At 45.8% G+C, this 16,772-nt stretch overlaps 5 protein-coding genes across 5 annotated transcripts; 3 read left to right on the top strand and 2 right to left on the bottom strand.

The window, feature by feature from the left end:
• Positions 1–2,166: 2,166 nt before the first annotated feature.
• Positions 2,167–3,217, top strand: TREMEDRAFT_55962 (uncharacterized protein; the record flags this gene model as incomplete). Its single annotated transcript, XM_007001001.1, has 5 exons — positions 2,167–2,417; positions 2,507–2,528; positions 2,733–2,813; positions 3,044–3,057; positions 3,113–3,217. Coding segments are annotated over exons 1-5 (341 nt in total), but the record flags the coding sequence as incomplete, so codon positions are not given.
• A 641-nt stretch (positions 3,218–3,858) lies between these two features.
• TREMEDRAFT_23904 (uncharacterized protein) lies at positions 3,859–4,722 on the top strand (the record flags this gene model as incomplete). Its single annotated transcript, XM_007000408.2, has 6 exons — positions 3,859–3,962; positions 4,189–4,298; positions 4,457–4,497; positions 4,544–4,553; positions 4,611–4,632; positions 4,686–4,722. Coding segments are annotated over 6 exons (324 nt in total), but the record flags the coding sequence as incomplete, so codon positions are not given.
• A 1,507-nt stretch (positions 4,723–6,229) lies between these two features.
• TREMEDRAFT_70747 (uncharacterized protein) lies at positions 6,230–10,497 on the top strand (the record flags this gene model as incomplete). Its single annotated transcript, XM_007001967.1, has 5 exons — positions 6,230–6,700; positions 6,745–6,865; positions 6,900–8,894; positions 8,952–9,632; positions 9,808–10,497. Exons 1-5 carry the CDS (start codon positions 6,429–6,431, stop codon positions 10,495–10,497), a joined length of 3,759 nt encoding a protein of 1,252 aa, XP_007002029.1. The 5' UTR covers positions 6,230–6,428.
• A 280-nt stretch (positions 10,498–10,777) lies between these two features.
• TREMEDRAFT_25231 (uncharacterized protein) lies at positions 10,778–12,514 on the bottom strand (the record flags this gene model as incomplete). The annotated part of the gene is made up of 7 exons (XM_007000540.1): positions 10,778–10,945; positions 11,116–11,265; positions 11,421–11,596; positions 11,682–11,747; positions 11,900–11,958; positions 12,067–12,156; positions 12,396–12,514. Coding segments are annotated over 7 exons (828 nt in total), but the record flags the coding sequence as incomplete, so codon positions are not given.
• Positions 12,515–13,545: 1,031 nt separating this feature from the next.
• On the bottom strand, positions 13,546–15,836 carry TREMEDRAFT_70746 (uncharacterized protein). Its single transcript, XM_007001966.1, has 8 exons — positions 15,670–15,836; positions 15,231–15,410; positions 14,922–15,042; positions 14,739–14,874; positions 14,576–14,661; positions 14,157–14,379; positions 13,904–13,959; positions 13,546–13,855 (listed from the first exon to the last, which is right to left on the bottom strand). The coding sequence occupies exons 2-8, from the start codon at positions 15,398–15,400 to the stop codon at positions 13,697–13,699; spliced, it is 951 nt and encodes a 316-aa protein (XP_007002028.1). The 5' UTR covers positions 15,401–15,410; positions 15,670–15,836; the 3' UTR covers positions 13,546–13,696.
• Between the last annotated feature and the right edge of the window lie 936 nt (positions 15,837–16,772).

Raw genomic sequence — 16,772 nt, 5'->3', positions numbered from 1 at the left:
ACTACTTGAAAGTAAAGAGAAATGGGCTCATGCTTTTACCAATCAGAATCACAATTTAATGCAGCATACAACATCACGAAATGAAGGGGAACATCGTTCTTTTAAAGAGTTCTTAAAGACATACACGGGAACACTTTGGCATGTCATTCATAAGGTAGATGGTTTTTTAGAAAGACAGTGGGCCAATATTACATTGGAAAATGGTCAGGAAAGGGTACGAGCTCCACTGGGTGATCGTGTACTCAGTGTCATTCGTCGAGATATCTCAAGATTCGCCGCCAATGAACTTGAACATCAGATACGAATTGCCAGTAAACTTCTCGAAGCTCAAAACAGCAATAATGAATGTTCAGGAAAGTTCTTCGCATCTACAGGACTGCCCTGTGCTCATAAAATCGTACCTATCCTCAGAGAAGACGGTGTCCTGACAATTGAACAGATACATCATCATTGGAGACTACTACCAAACAACGGGTTCGAAAAACTTCTTGAAGACACCAATAATCGAGCTCAGCAAACTTCTTCGCAGGCTACCGGGGTTCAACGACTCTCTGACGAATTTCAAGCCGACGATAATGCAGATAGGTACATCCTGGACCCCCCGCTGAACCTTGGTTTACGAGCTCGTCGTGCTCTTCGTATCTCTGCTTCTCAGGCTTTGGCCTCTCAAGGAATCACTGTTGTTCGGCCTACACCAATGTTCACCCCTTCTACACTGTCTCCTTCGATCCCTCCTGCCTCGCAACGTCTGCCGAGGCCTGCGGCCTCGAATACTGCTCCCCCTCGAGCCAGCAGTGGAAGAATTCTGTCGCAATCGGAGCAATCTGCTCCCTACCGACCACCACCACCTAAATGTAGTCTCTGTGGTAAGAAACATGCGGGTACATGGATGTGTGCTGCTAAGAAAGCAGTAGCAGCAAGAGAACAGGAGTTATTAGCTCGAATTCAAGTCACAGGACAGAATAATGGAGAAAGGATGGTGGAGAGGACTCCTGTGATGATGACACAGCCTGTGATAGCAAGAACAGCCTCTGTGGTGGCGAGGACGGCCTCAGAGACGATGGGCACAGGGCTACAGGTACGCACTTCATTGAAATCTGTCCTACCACTTCTGCTGGTTGATTTATGAAAGTTCCCGGCTGATTTATGCAGATAATACCTCAATATCATCATCATCCCTTCCACCCTTCTCCCCAGTTGCTCCCAGGGGTCCCTGGGCCATCTAATTGGTACCAGAGGCCACCTATGTACCCTCCTGTGTCGAATTACTCGAATTTTCCACCTACCTTTTATCCACCCGTGTACCCTTCGCCGTATGTTCAAGAAGGGCTTGGAAATGGCTCAAACTTCGCAGAAAGGAGTGTCCTAGAGGCCAGGCACGGTGGTATGAGACAGGAATTCCCCCCTCGCGAGTATAGGCCAGGAGAACAGGATTTTACGGGTGGACCAAGGGGGTGAAGAGGAGATCATGTATCTCGGTGAGTACTTGTCTTTTTGATGTAAACTTTTCATGAGCTGATAGAGACAGATCAGCTCTATAGATCTACATTGTTTTCAGGAGAAATGCATTATTGATATTTGTGGAGAGAATTTCATAGCAAAGTTCATTACTTTGACGTGTGTGCAGAGAGGTGGAAGGATGGTCCGTGCAGTGTCACACGTGTCTTTATTTACTACTGATAACGCCACGTGTTTGTGGCAGTGTCACGTGACTTTGTGCACGAAGAGATCTGACTTTGTGCGCAAAGGGGGCCTCAAGGAGAAATGTCCTTTGCTTCAGGGTAATGTCCCCTTAACTCCGGGCCCCGCGTTCGACTTGTCCAAACGTATGCTGTTCGCAGATCGCAGAGATCATGCAGGTTACTTGAGCTCGTCCTGACAGATCGCAGAAGCTTAGCCATCACTAAGATACTGTACCGGTCTGTCAAGCCCCCCTGCCATCTGCCATCTGTCACCTGCCACATGCCACAAGAGATCGTCGACGCAACGTCGGAATAAGCCTCATGAAATCCACCGTGCGCCCATTGGCCATTGGTCGGACGTGTGAGTGACCCGGTTATTCCCTAGCGGTCGCGTCCGAACCCGTATGACGTAAACCTTCTTCCCTCCTTCACTTCCCACGCTCAATTGCATTAGACTCAACCTTGTGTCCATCCCTCCTTATCTCCATAACTGCATACTAAAGGTCTCATCTCAACCTTCACTGAATTACCACCCAACAAACCATGCTACCCACTCAATCCATCTTCCGCGCTACTGCTTCTCTCAGGCCTGTCCTCCGTACTCCCGCTTATAACGCTCCGGTCTTTCTCCGCGCTGCTCTCCCACGTTCGAACCAATTGCAACAAGGGGAATTGTTACGTCTCGCTCAGAGGAGATGGAATACGGAAGATGCCAGAGGGGGTAAGAGCAAGCTTGTGAGTTGATCATACTGTACTCTACTAGAACTTCACACCTCGCCAACTGTGCTTGTGGTCCGATGACAGAGAAGGAGGCTGACACATAGGTCTTTCGTTTCAATATCAAAGGTACGTGTTTACTCTCACATCTCACACATTCCAACATCATATCCCGGAGAGTTGTTCTCATAGAGTTGTTCTCATGAGCAAGAAGATAGGATGCAGGTTTGTCACCAAACCGAGGAGGGAGGGAGAAATGGAGAACGAGGATGAGATGGCTGCAAAGAGTGGGAAAGGAGTCAGACGACGAAGCGATGTTTGAACTGATCTCAGATATCCCTGTCGAACTTTACCCAATTTTCTTCGTAGTAGCTGCTGCGTTGGTCGGAGCTACCGTAGCCATGGGTAAACATCGTGAGTTTGATTTTGCGTGTAGGGTTATTTGGCTGACGGGTGCCTCTACCACATCACGATTGCAATACCTGATCCTTATCTGCCCTTGTATCTTCATCTCCTATTCGTCACTTGCAACCTCGACCCTACATGCATCTCGACTATCATTATCCTACCTCAATGTCTTTCTTCCTGTCTTGTTTACAACTCTTACTCGGACGGATGGTACGATCACTCGCGGCCCAATATAGTTTACGTCGATGGAGTACGTCCGTTTCCACTTCCCTCCAACTGAAATGGTGAACTCAGCTGACTCGTAGCTACGCACTGGTCCCTCTGGACATAAAAATGAATAAAGGAGTGATATTATCCGAGGTAGAGGAAAAAAAGATGTAGGATGAACAGGAATGCAATTCTTTCAACGGCTGCTCGCCGCTCTCTAACACAGTCTGATAATGTTTTAGGGGAATGAACTCCCCCAATCACTCCTTGCTTTCTCCCTCTCAATACCAAAATAGTTTGTCTATAGTTATCTGTCCCCTGGGTGTGTTCATTTCAGCATGCTCTGCGTTTCGGACTTTTCATCCGTAGTGGTAGTGTTAAGTGGATTGGTTGATATTTGTCAGGACAACCGTCGTAGATACAAAGCAGGGAAGAGAACAGTCCGCGTCGGGTTCTTCGAACGTCAGCTGTATGGTGCACCACGTTCAAGCACGAAAGTTGGCTGTCTCTTCTCTACCTTAGTTGCTAGTCTCACGCTGGTCCCACTATGTATTATCGACGGCAGATGCCAGAGCCATCTCTATCTTAGTCTGAGCCAGCCACTCATTCGAAAGAGCAATCGCACGCCTAATTCTATCAATGCCATCAGGAATAGGCCCGCGGGCAACTTGAACCTAGCAGGGGGGTTCCTATCGCAACTCCCCAATTTCAACAAGTTATCGAGAACGCCATGTCCGCCAATATGTCAACTCCCATATCACTGTTTCGAAGAGCGCCCGTTCTAATCAAGAGATCACTAGCGACTACTTCTCTACCCACTCCTCCAGCACCCATACCGGCACTTCAACCTGACGAAAAGAGTCCAAAGAATTTACAACAAAGTCCTAATGTCCCTACCACTTGGTCAACCAACCAAAACCCGAAACCTAACGCTTATAACAATGCGAGGTGAGTCCGGATCTGTCTGATCTACCTTCTGACATCCAACCCATGGTCCTATGTCATCCCCGTCTGTCTGTAAATCACTAGAAGTTGATGATATGCCTATTGCTCAATCTCTCCCAACATCAGCATACCCCGCCTCGAAAGAATCCGCACCATATGAGGTCGGGCGTGAGAAGGAATCGGCGGTGTTGTTCGAGATGTGAAGGGAGAAGATATGCTGACAGACAAGATTCGAACAGACGAACCTTGATCTTCAACCGAATCCACCGAGTGCAATGGGTATGGTAGCTCAAGATCCTGTCAGATTGGTCGAAGGTCGACGAGCGGTATGTGATGGAGGTGGGTTATCTGATACTTTCTTCCTTTCTTCCTCACGAAGAATATCACTGCTCGTTACTCCAGTCCGTTTCCCAGCGGATTAGGTGTCAGTGGAAGAGGGTACCTTTGCATTTCGTTCACCGTTCATAATCTCATAAGGGACGATAATTGATTGAAAGGTGTGGGACCTCTCGGACATCCAAAAATTTACATCAACTTGGTGAGTACTTTACCTTCGGATTTCGGGATATGACGCTGACATGTAGGACAAACCAGGTGAGCTACATGTCTGGGAGTGTGGAAGTACATACGTATGGAAATGCTAATAATCAGGACCTAAAGTGTGCGGATATTGGTATGTCTCCTTAACATCATAATTGAAGATGGAGATAAAAGCTGATAAAATAGTGGGATACGTTTCGAACAAGCTCATCATCATCATTAGACGTTAAATGCATCATATGCGTCGTTTCATGTTTTTTCTTGAATTCATCATGTCTTGTACATGCCATGCACCACCATAGATTCTCCATTCACTATATTTGATTCCGTTTGATCAACTTGAATTTTCCCTTGCCTAGTTAGTGCAACTTTTTCACCCCTTCAAGCCGTCCACTCTACCACCTATGATCCCTACAGGTAATCATCTATCAAGTGTAGCAATATCTTGCAGCGGCATACCTTACCCCATGTCCGTCGTGGCTGTCATCCCTATTGATCCCTCTACCGATCAATGACAATCACGCTGTTCATCCGTAACATCACTCAGGTGAAACAATTCGGACTTTTCTTTCACTCCTTACAATCCACGAGAAATTACTACTCAAATACCACCCCGACTCGTACGTATAGAACGCTCATGAACCCACTCAAGAACGTCCCTTCATTACCTCAAAAACCACAGGTATCGTTACCTTTCCCTCTTAAAACAAGTACCACACGTTCGGAATCCCCTATCGTCACATCCTTAACTTCTACTTCTCGTCAAGTATTCGCTTTACCTCTTCGACCAGCTTTCGTCCCTTCCTTACCTGATCGTCCGACTTCTTCAAAAGGTATCAAGGATAGGTCACCTTCACCATTACGTGGAGGAGACGCGTATATAGCACCTATCTCTCCACGGAGGAACGACGTTTATATCCCTAGTCCTTCTCCACCACCCATTAGGAGAAGGTATAGATCTCCTTCACCTAGAGAAAGAACCTATATTCCTCCTCCTAGTCCACGTCGATACCTCTCACCTACTCCTCCTCCTGTAGCTCTTAGACGTCATTCACCTCTACCTGACAGACGTCATTCGCCCAGACCCATCCGGCGCCGTTCACCCACACCCATTAGACGTCGTTCACCTCCTTTCACTAGACTTCTCTCGCCTACTCCTATCAGACTCCGTTCTCCGTCACCTGTTAGACGACGTTCACCAACACCACCAAGAGGACGATCCAAATCTCCCGGAGATTCTCACAGAGCTCTTGACACCCTATCACGAGCACGATCACCTCTTTCAGAACACTCTCCTCCCAGACCGGCTCAAGTGGAAGAACCTTTACCTAAGACATTCCTCACTTTTCACGCACGAAAGCAACAAGAGAGAGAAGAATTTCGCGCGGCTCGTCAAGCGGAAGCTGCAAAGCGAAGAGAAGATTGGGAAAGAAGGCAACAACAGAAATTGGACGCTGAATTAGAGGCTCGACAACGTGCTCAAGCCGAACAGGCTGCTGCTAGTGCTGTACAAAGGTGAGTTGGAGACTATTCGCGAGATCATTTGACCCTTGCATCGCGTGATGTTGATGATTTAGTGTCAAACGTCCCTTATCCCCTGACTCATCGACCGATCGTACCGCCAAACTTCATAAGGCCATCCCAACTGGACCACGGGCCACTTCTGGTTTCAACAGACCTACTCGAACTTCCTATCCCTCCCATCCAGCCCAATCAGCCACCGTCCATTCCATTCCTACAGGTCCCCGTGCTACAAAATCTATTCCGACTGGACCACGAGCTCGGCTCGCACACGCATTTTCCACCTCGGCACCCGTAGGGCAACTGGCGTCAATCTCACGTCAGCCGGTTGAGCCTCAAGAACTTCAAGAACCTCAATCTCCCTCACGCGAATCAGCTGTATCCTGGCAGAGCGATATCAGTGACGACATGGCATCACGTGCACGAAATGGACGTCGTAATGGACAGTCCAGCAATGGAGGTGCGACCGCAAAGTCCACCTCTTCACAACCGCTACAAGGTCCACTTTGGAATAAAGAGCGGATTGAACGAGAGTATGGAGCCGGTATATCTCTCAAGCCACAATGGGCAGCCAATGCCAAGTCCCCGTTGGCAAATCACATGAGCACTAACCTAGGTCGTGCCATGGATGTACCTTATGTGGCCCGTCATGGTAACATCAATGGCAAAAAGGTTTATAGGTGAGCTTACTAAAGTAATACATTGGTTCGGAGCTGATGAGAAGGGTGACCGCCGCCGTTGATCCTCAACAAGGTATCATCGGTATTGGTGATCATTCCGAGAAGAAGGAAGCTGAGAAATTGGCTGCTTTGAGCGCCTTACTACAATTAGTCCAAGCTGGATTGGTGAGTCGAAGTCTGTAATCGAACTGACAGACAGATTGACCACGGGGATGTCAAAGCCAAGTCCGGTTCGACTCCTTCTGGCAGCACCCCTTCTCCTGCGTCAGGCGAAACTGCCATTCTGTCCAACGGGACGGCGATTACATACGATCGTGCACGTCAATTCATGGAGTATTATTGCGCCCGATACAAATTCGGTAAGCCCGACATCGACTTTGTACAGTCCGCATCGAAAACTCGACATGTAAAAACGTCGACAGAATCATGGGATGCCATCATGACTGTCGGAGGCCGACGCATCGGTATGGGTTCAGCTCAAAACAAGAAACTGGCACAAATGAAGTGTTTTCTCGATGTTGCGCAATACCTCGAGTCGTGCGATCAAGATTTGTGGCAAGATTTTGAACTTTCATTGAAGAAGGGCAACAAAAATGGGGATTCGAGTCCACCGCCACAGCTACTCTTCAAATTGTCAAACGAGCTGAGTGGCGATATCGGAGGGTTATGTCAAGACATCAAACAATCGTATTTGTTCCGCAACGCTCCTCAGAGCGCATCCAACGACGAGTCTCGTTCGCTCCCGACTTGGTCTTCGTCCGCCACACTCCAAGCCAGTGAGGAGGAATTAGAAAACAAATCGGTAGCTTTGAAAGACAAGTTATCCGCGTATTTGGTCAATCCCTCTCTGGGAAAGATGCGTCAGCAAAGACAGTCCCTTCCCGTTACTTCTAAAGCTGCCGACATCATCGCCACTGTCGATTCCAATGACGTGACCATTGTTATGGCTGCCACGGGGTCAGGAAAGACGACTCAGATTCCTCAATTACTCCTGGACGATTATATCGAGAAAGGCAAGGGTGCCTATTGCAACGTACTTTGTACACAGCCAAGACGTCTCGCTGCTATGTCTGTGGCTGAACGTATCGCCGATGAACGTGGTGACGTACTTGGAAATGAAGTCGGATATCAAGTTCGATTTGACTCCAAACCCGCCCAACACAACGGCAGTATCACCTTCTGCACTACGGGGATCTTCTTGAAACGCATGCACTCAGCTTTGGGCGAAACAGCCGATTCCGGAGCCATCAAGCAGATGGATTCTATCACGCATATCGTAGTGGATGAGGTACACGAACGGGATATCGATACAGATTTATCACTCGTCGTTCTCAAACGTCTACTTGCGGATCGTAAAGCGCGTGGAAAACCACTCAAAGTTATTCTCATGTCCGCCACTATCGATCCGACTTTGTTCAAGACCTATTTCGCAGACGAACGAGGTAGACCCGCACCAGTTGCTGAGATACCCGGTCGAACATTCCCAGTCGAACGGTTTTATCTGGACAAGATCGTACCTGACATCAAAGGTCAAATGAGCCCACGCGACGGATGGGTATTCCAAGATAAAAGCGTGGCCACATATCTGGCCCGTGAATTGTCTGAAGATCCATCGGTATTCGGTCCTAATAAGGGAATGGAATTAGATATTCCTTATCCCTTGGTAGCTTTGACCATCGCGTACGTTATGAAACGATCTGCCGATGGACATGTACTTGTCTTCCTTCCCGGATGGCTCGAAATCAAGAAGGTCTCGGATATTCTCCTGAACGGCAGTAATTCATTGTTGGGATTGAGGTTTTCCGATTCTTCCAAATACAGTATTCATTACCTTCATTCGTCCATCCCCGCTGCGGAACAAAAAGAAGTCTTCCGACCACCACCGGAAGGTGTACGACGTATCATTCTCGCGACCAATATCGCAGAGACCAGTGTGACTATACCCGATGTTGTTTATGTGGTCGATACCGCCCGTGTCAAGGAAAAACGGTATGACCCTCATAGTCACATGTCGTCTTTGGTCAGTGCGTGGGTAGGACAATCAAATTTGAATCAACGTGCTGGTCGTGCTGGTCGTCATCGAGAGGGAGAATATTTCGGTCTGTTGTCTAAAGCTCGATATGAGAGTTTGGAAACTCATCAGTTGGTCGAGATGAAAAGATCTGATCTGAGTGAAGTGGTCATGCATGTCAAGGTGAGTTTCTCCCCTTTCCTCCAATTTTGAAAAGAAAGTATGCTTACAATTGTGTAGGCGCTCAATCTTGGTGAAGTGGAAGAAGTACTCGCTGCAGCTATCGAACCACCTGATCCATCTCGAATCGTTGCCGCCATGCAAACATTACTCATGCTAGGCGCATTAGACCCACAACAAAACCTCACATCTCTCGGTCGAGTGTTACTACATATTCCAATAGAAGCGGCCATCGGTAAATTATTGATATACGGTTCTTTCTTTCGATGTCTCGATTCCGCTTTGACATTAGCCGCAGTCCTCACAAACCGAGACCCGTTCCTCTCCCCACCTCTGATGAAAGAACAAGCGGATCGTATCAAAGCTTCTTGGTCACCAAAAGCTTTCAGATCGGATCCTATTGCTATCCTGGCGGCTTACTCGACTTGGTCAGAGATGGACGATAAAGGGGAATGGAATCGAGGTAGTAAATTTTGCTCGGATAATTTTTTGAGCAAACCCACTTTATTACAGATCAAACAGGTTCGAAGGAGTTTGTTACAGAGTTTGCAGCAGGCCGGAGTTATTGCTGTTTCAGCAGGAGGAACAGTTAGACAAATGGGAAGATTGAGAGAAGTTCCAAGACGATTGAATGAACATAGTGATCGTTTACCTTTATTGGCGGCACTTATAGCCATGGCTTCGGCGCCGAATTTCGCTATCAGGACTTCGGAGAAGATGTGTCGTACTGAGCAAGATAAGGTGAGTCATGATTTTCCCTCACTTTCTCCTTTCATCTTGTTGATCCAGTTTATTTCCTTCTTGCATCTTGTCACATTCTCAAGATCCGGATCACCTAAACGAGGATGTCACCAAATGATGTTTGTCAAAGTGTTGTGGAATTCTTGCGTGACGTGAAGTAGAACTGACAGAATAGGCCGTCATGATTCATCCATCATCTGTTAATTCCAATCGTAGAGATAAAGCAGATCCAAATATAGGCGAAGCTTCCGATCGATTAGAACGTAAAATCTACGCTTTCTCAGAGAAAACACGTAACGTACCTCTTGGCGGTAAAGCCGAATCAGCCACCACGCACATCCGTAACGTCACACGATTGGACCCAATGACATATTTGCTCTTTGGGGCGTATCGACTTCGAGCCGTCAGCGGTGGTATAGAAGCCGACGGTTGGTTATCCATAACTGGTCGTTTAGACATTTTAGATGATGTTCAACGACTTAAACTTTTAGTCGATAAATGTTTATTGAGAGTTTTCGAAGGTGTCAACAGGTCATTATCAGTAGGAAGAGATCATCAAAAGAAATCGATTCCAACCTCAGAAGAACATGTAGAAAATAGAGGAAATGTTGAAATGGATGATGAGAATCAAGTTGATGATGACATTGAAAGTGAAAGAGAGAGTGAAGATGAAGACGAGATTGTGAATGAAGGAAAAAGAAAAGTAGTGGAACCTTTATCGAAAGATGAAATAAGAGAATTAGAATTGTTAACTACGGATTTGATAAAGATACTCGATGCTTATGCCGCAGAGAGAAGAGGTGATAAATCGAGATATCAATCTAGATCCGTTACACCTGATTTGAACAGTCCTATGAGACGATGAAAAGGGGTTTTTCCAAAACAACTTCATCATATTACATTCATCCGTAATTCGGGTTTATTCATAGATATATATATATATATTCATATTCATATTTATGCATTATATTTCCTCTCCATCACACTAATCCGTTTTGCCCATATATATTCTCAGTACAAAGAATGACTAAGATGACTTGGGCACCCAAGTTGAGTATTTCAAAAACCAAGATATGTAAGTAAAAGATTCGAACAAGATGATTACTGTAGTCGTAGAAAAACTCCAACATGAAAAATAAAAGATATCATCTCACATCATCTACACTCCATAATGGATCGATTATACAAGTCATACCGTCACTACAAGCGCAAAATATTCCTTCGACAGGTATGAATTCTTGACCTGGCATTGATCTTTCAGATTCGTCTGTACCCAAAGGCCAAAGTTGACCTTGAGGTGGTAAGTCTGGGATCTGTAATCAGCATTTAGCATATTAAGTCAATTCCTCTCATCTAAATTATCCTCTCATTGATGAAACCCGACTGGGGTAATCGATCGGCCGTAGTCCTCTTTATTCTGAATAAAAGATTGAAGGAGCTGAAGGGTTGGAGAGACAGTGGGAACATTTCAAGATTGACTTACTTTCAAGACGTCAAAATTGACAAAACGATAAGTCGGACTTGAATCATTCGGTTCTGCAACAGGTCTCTCTCTTTTCAAACTCTCCACGGCTGTTTTGACTTTTAGTCTGTGAGAAGGACGGACGACGGAGTAGAAGGTTTTTCCTGATAACTGATGGTCAGTGTGGTTACTCGATTTTAATATCAGTCGAATATAGCTGCTCTGTGATTTTCTATGAATTTCTTCACTTCCTGAGACCTGGTCTGAAATGAGGGGGAGGAAAGAAGGAATAAGGGAAAAGGGAAAGAAGGAAAGCGATAACTCACAGAAGAAGTCTTGGTAATCACATCATTACTGACAAACATCACTCTGGCAGTTTCCGTAAACCTATCAAACAAGAAAAAAGTCCGTTTATGTCTCGGACGAGGAAGGGTGTATAGTTCTGGATCTGATAAATCCTTCATATCAGAGAAAGAGATCGGTTGCGGTGTTAAAGATCTATCTGGTAATTTTGGCGAAATGGGAGATTCTGTCCATTTCTATGTCTTATCAAAAACTGCGATTGTAACAACGAGAGGAATGAAGACTGACTGTCATGATTGAACGTCCTTGTGAAGAAGGAGATAATTCGAATACGACTCTTGCACCGAAAGCTATATGTAAGCAAGGGTCGTTACTGCTGGTGATGACTCTTGATACGTATGCCAAGGTGAAGATTATTGCAGTTACGCAAGGAAGGATAATAAGAGGGAGAAAGAAGAGGAATGTCTAGGAAAGCTGAATAAGAGAAACAACTCACGAGGACCTCTAGGACCTTCGGAAGCTCTGGAAATCACAGATACCGTCATATTATAAACGATAGAACTGACGTTAACACCGAATGTCAATTACCAAAACTCGAATACCAAATTTCAAGTGATAAAGACCCAAAGACATGACAAGAGAAGAGATAAATGATAAATCGTCACTTACAAAGCTACACAGACATCTACGTATTCCCCATTCTTATGTCTCATCCGAAGGAAAGTTACCGCTGCAGCTCGATCAGTCTTGAATGAAGTCCTACAAAGAGTTAACCTTCATCTTTGATCTTACATTCTTGGCAAGTCAAAGGCAAAATGAAGTTGAAGGGTACGCATTCTCACAAGAAGTGAAATGTGATATGAAGTATACGAGTCCACAGAACTATTCCCCACAAATCAATATGATGTAAAAGTATGAGGCATTTAAAAAGTGGAACATATATATGTATCACCATTACTGAGAAGGAAAAAGTGATATGAAGAAGGAGGTAGACTCACCAATGTATATCGGCAAAAGCACGCATTTCATCCGGATGTATACGTTCGTAAACACTATGACCGATGATTTCTTCAGGTTCATAGCCTAATATATCGGTGATACTATCGGAGACGTATGACCATGTTAACTATTTGATCAGTTTTTCTGATCATTCTGTCTCTTTAAGGGAAGAAGCGCTTCACAATCACTGGAGGAGAGAAAAAGGGTCGGTGGCATATGAGAGAGATGAGTCAAAGAGAGAGAGAGCATAAAGAACATATATTTCATAGACGAAAAATAAATCAAGAGGGAAACAGCTTAGAGGAGATCGGAGAGAAGACGAGAAAGCAAAAACGAGTATAAAGTGAGTAAACTCACATCTCTATCTGTCGGTGTACATGCAATAGCACTCAAATGATAGCCTGGAGTAACCTTCTCCTTGCTCATCTTTTCCTCCTAAAGCTTATAGCTTGAATAGTGGTCTATGGAAGGACCTCAGCAGATCAACGGGATGATGCTCTGTCGAATTTTCTTGATAATCGGTCACTTGGTGAAATACGGAAGGGAGAAGAAGATGAAGACCAGTGTTAGGTATAGAGAGGATACTATGAATAGATGATGTAGATCATGATGATTGATGTGGTTATGATGTGTGATATCTCGAGTTTGTCATTGTTGTCGTTGAAGGATGTGTTGTCACTGAGAAATGTTGGCCGTGCCCGAGGGGGAAGCAGTGTTGGGACTTTTTTTTTACGGGCGTAAATACTTTATACGTTTACGACGTATTTTACGGTGTAAATACGCCTGCTGCAGAGGACCTGTCGTATTTACGATCGCCACATTCACCAGTTATTGCCTTTTTGGGGTTGATAAAGGGGTTGAAACCCCCCGAACTCTCCAAAACTTGTCCCAGCTGGTAGGTTTTTACGAGGCGGTTTTTACGATTTACGACGTAAATACGGAGGTCGCCATCAGCGTTTCTACGACCATTCGTATTTACGCCGTAAAGTCACAACACTGGGGGGAAGTAAGTCCGGTTTTATTGACCTGGGGCTCCGAGGCGCGGCCGCGGACACTCACTTAGCGCCGAGCAGATCTGGTGCCAAAGTGGCACTCGGTTTGGATCGAATCAAGTGAGTTACGGGTATGAGCACGGGATGATGGAGAGGGCAAGAGTGTAAAATTCATTGCATAGCATAATCATAAGTTCATCAGAATCGTAGCCTCCTCTCATTAGTTCCCATTTCCCACGTTTCATTTCCCCGTCATTCCTTGGCCTCTAAAGAAAACCCCTGTTCTAATCCAAAAATAATCCCACAGATCAAACTTTCGCTTCGGCACTTCCGGCAGAAGAGGCAGGAATAGGGGGGACGACATCGACTTCGGTTGTATGCGCCCCTTCACCATGTCGGTGTCCAAGAGGGAAGATGAATTTGTACAATGGTCGAATGGCCCACAAGACGACGAATAGGAAGATAGGCTGATGGTAAGCATTAGTCTGTGATCGAGGGGAGGGTGAGAGACTCACGACGAATTCGAATACCCCGAAGAAGACTTCATGGGTGGAGGCGAAACCATATGCACCTGAAAGATTAGTTCACGCTCGAAATTTGTGTTGGAAAAGCAGGCGCAATATGTAGAAAGAGTGGGAAAGGTGAGATGGGGAGTGTTTCAAGGACAGCAATGACACTTGACCACACAAGGGAGTCAACGGGAGATAAGAGACAGGACAGAAATGAAAGAGGGAGATGTGGACGGAATCAGAAGAAGATAAAACTTACCCTGAGCACCCTCTGCGATTCTCATGACCAACCGGATGAAAAACACCGCACATGAGACCAGAATTTGAACGAGCAAAGGCTTCAAAAATGGGTATTGCAAGTTGGGATCCGCTTTGGCCAGAAGACGGTCGGACCGACGGAGAATAACGATGACAAAGACGGAGAAAATGATGATGGTGATGGCTTGAAGAACATTTCCAGCGAGGAAAATGAGCTCGGAGGTCTGGTAGTCAGTACCACTACACGAAGACATATGTAAAATTTCAGTGGCTAGGGAGTGCTCCTCCCGCATACCGTAACCCAGCAGGTGTATGGATTCTACACGACGAATAGTCTGGACAATGGACCCGTATTGAAGTAAAATTAAAGATTACGACGGTAGGTGGAATACAGGTCGGGGAAGAAGAAATAACTCTCACCCCTAAAGCAAACATGGGGTCATCTCCAGTAACATCCGACCCAGCGGCAGCGGCAGCAAGGTATTGTCCCCCGACTTGCATAAGTACTGACAGTAAGCTTCTGCTCCGTTCCAGCATAGCCACCAGGGATATCCTTTCTGAAGTATGATGGAAGTCTACTCACCCCACACAACATCAAGGATGACAAACAACGTGATCAAAGATCTCGGACGCATGGGTGACAGACGTCGACCATCGGGGGTGTATTTGAGCCCTCGTTGAACGGATTTGTACAATGCGGCAGTCATGAGGATTGTTCCCTGTGTGTCAGTGAGAGGGCACGGAACTTCAGGAGACAATGACTCACAATTTGAACAAGAGTAACACCGATCAAGAACCCCATTCCTGACCAAATATGCGTATGAGAATAAAGTCGCGCTCCGTAACCAAGAGCTTCGATGATAGCAGAGAAGAAGAAGAGTCCATGGCTGCCTATCAGCTGTTATCCTCTCATTTCTTCCCTTACATCTACAAATCACACTCTTATGGAGTTCTACACACCTATGGAACGTCGCTACTGGATATGATACATTCGGGTCACTCCTCAAGGAAAGCAACTTATGGGCCAGGTGGTAGAAAGAGACAGGGAAAGAAAGAAGAAAGAGTGTTGACTCACACACTCCGAGTACCCCTTTTAGTGAACAATAATAGCAGATGAGGACCAGCGACCAATAACCACAATATAACCCCTACTATACCCATGGCAAGAGAAGGGACGTAACCATATTGGATAATCGCCGAGTCGCCTGAGGGCGGGTCGGGTTGAGTAGGTCCAGAGTAACCCATGATGTTCAGTCTGTAGGTTCACAAGGTCGTACCGTCGTGTCAAACATTACAATTGATATAATACGGATGGGAGAAAGTCGTGTTTAGAGATGAGTGACAAGTCACCGTTCATGATGTATGTGGAGTGAAGGGATGACAATGGGAAGTAACATGTGATAGATGATAAGCGACAGGTGATAGGTGACAGTGAAAAGAAGTAGATTACGACAAGCCAAAAAAAAGATAAAGTCAGCCTAGTCTAGATTGAAACAGTAACTAAACCAACTCACCGTTTATATTCTGTGCGGGGGAACTAACGAAATTTAAGTCGTATGTTGTCAATTGCGATCGAGATGAAATGTTGTGAAACTCTCAGAGTCTGGGGAAATTCTCACAACTTTCTTCATTATATCTTCTCCACCCCCTTCTTTCTTCAACTGACCCCGCCGCCTCCTCCCCCTCCCCTCGTTCTCCGATCTCCGACTTTTCTACTTCACCACCCTCTGCTCTGACCCTTCTTCCCCTTGGACGACGCTCGAGCCTTTGTATATCGGTAGTGACGGCGAACGGGGATTGACATCAAGATATCCTAAGGAGACATGATGATCAAAGAGGGCGTTGTAGGATCCAGGAACTGGTGTAAGAGATTTTCAGGAAATACTAAGAGATCGATAAGGGCCAAGGAATGGTTCCTTTGAACTAACAAAGACCTTTGATACCGATTTCATCTTTTCTCTTCCCTGGTTCCTATTCCACTCTTTACCCCTTCTACTCATTTCGTGGCTGATGTTGTTGATCTTGGCTCTTCTTAACCAGGTATCGCAATAAGTTATTCTTCAGAATTTAGGTGTGTGTATCGAGTATGAGAGGAATAGACATCCTTGGTCAATATTTGTAGCTCCAAGCTTCAGTACTAGTGTTTGACGCCTGAAAACTAGGAGCGATCACCGGAACGGGAATCATAAGATCATGGAATCATTTCAAAAAGATGATGAGCGGCGCCACAGAGTGTTGAACCGCACGGACCGTCCTGAATCGAGGATGTCCAGATGGGGGAGGGGATCTTAGATCAGATGGGACCTTCTCCTCGATTCCTGAATCTGTCTCCTGATCAACTCCTGAAATCTCAAAAAAAAAGGATTTGCTCACAGGACGATCTTGAATCCGCGGGCGTGATCCTGGTCACCCATCGTTTGAAGGGGTAAGAATGATATGATCCCTTGCCAAATGGCCAAGTGGCAAGTGGTTAGATCATCATATTGTGTATGTCATATCTCATGTCCCATTTTAGTCACTATATGAAATGAGTGACGCCCGTGAGTTCGTACGTATGACTTTGGTGTGAGAGACCTCCGATATTGGATCTGAGGAACCGGTGGCTTGAAAGGAGAAC

This window comes from Tremella mesenterica, assembly GCF_000271645.1.
Source record: "Tremella mesenterica DSM 1558 unplaced genomic scaffold TREMEscaffold_1, whole genome shotgun sequence".
Lineage (NCBI taxonomy): Eukaryota > Fungi > Basidiomycota > Tremellomycetes > Tremellales > Tremellaceae > Tremella > Tremella mesenterica.
Note: the sequence above shows the minus strand (reverse complement) of the source record. Positions and strands in the feature narration are given on the sequence as shown.

Excerpts from the sequence above, each read along its gene's own strand:
- TREMEDRAFT_70746 (XM_007001966.1), bottom strand. The coding sequence starts at position 15,400 with ATGGGTTACTCTGGACCTACTCAACCCGACCCGCCCTCAGGCGACTCG. Across the intron at positions 14,380-14,575 it reads ACCCCATGTTTGCTTTAGGG|ACCTCCGAGCTCATTTTCCT; the intron begins GTGAGAGTTATT and ends ACTGACTACCAG. Across the intron at positions 13,960-14,156 it reads AATCGCAGAGGGTGCTCAGG|GTGCATATGGTTTCGCCTCC; the intron begins GTAAGTTTTATC and ends CTAATCTTTCAG.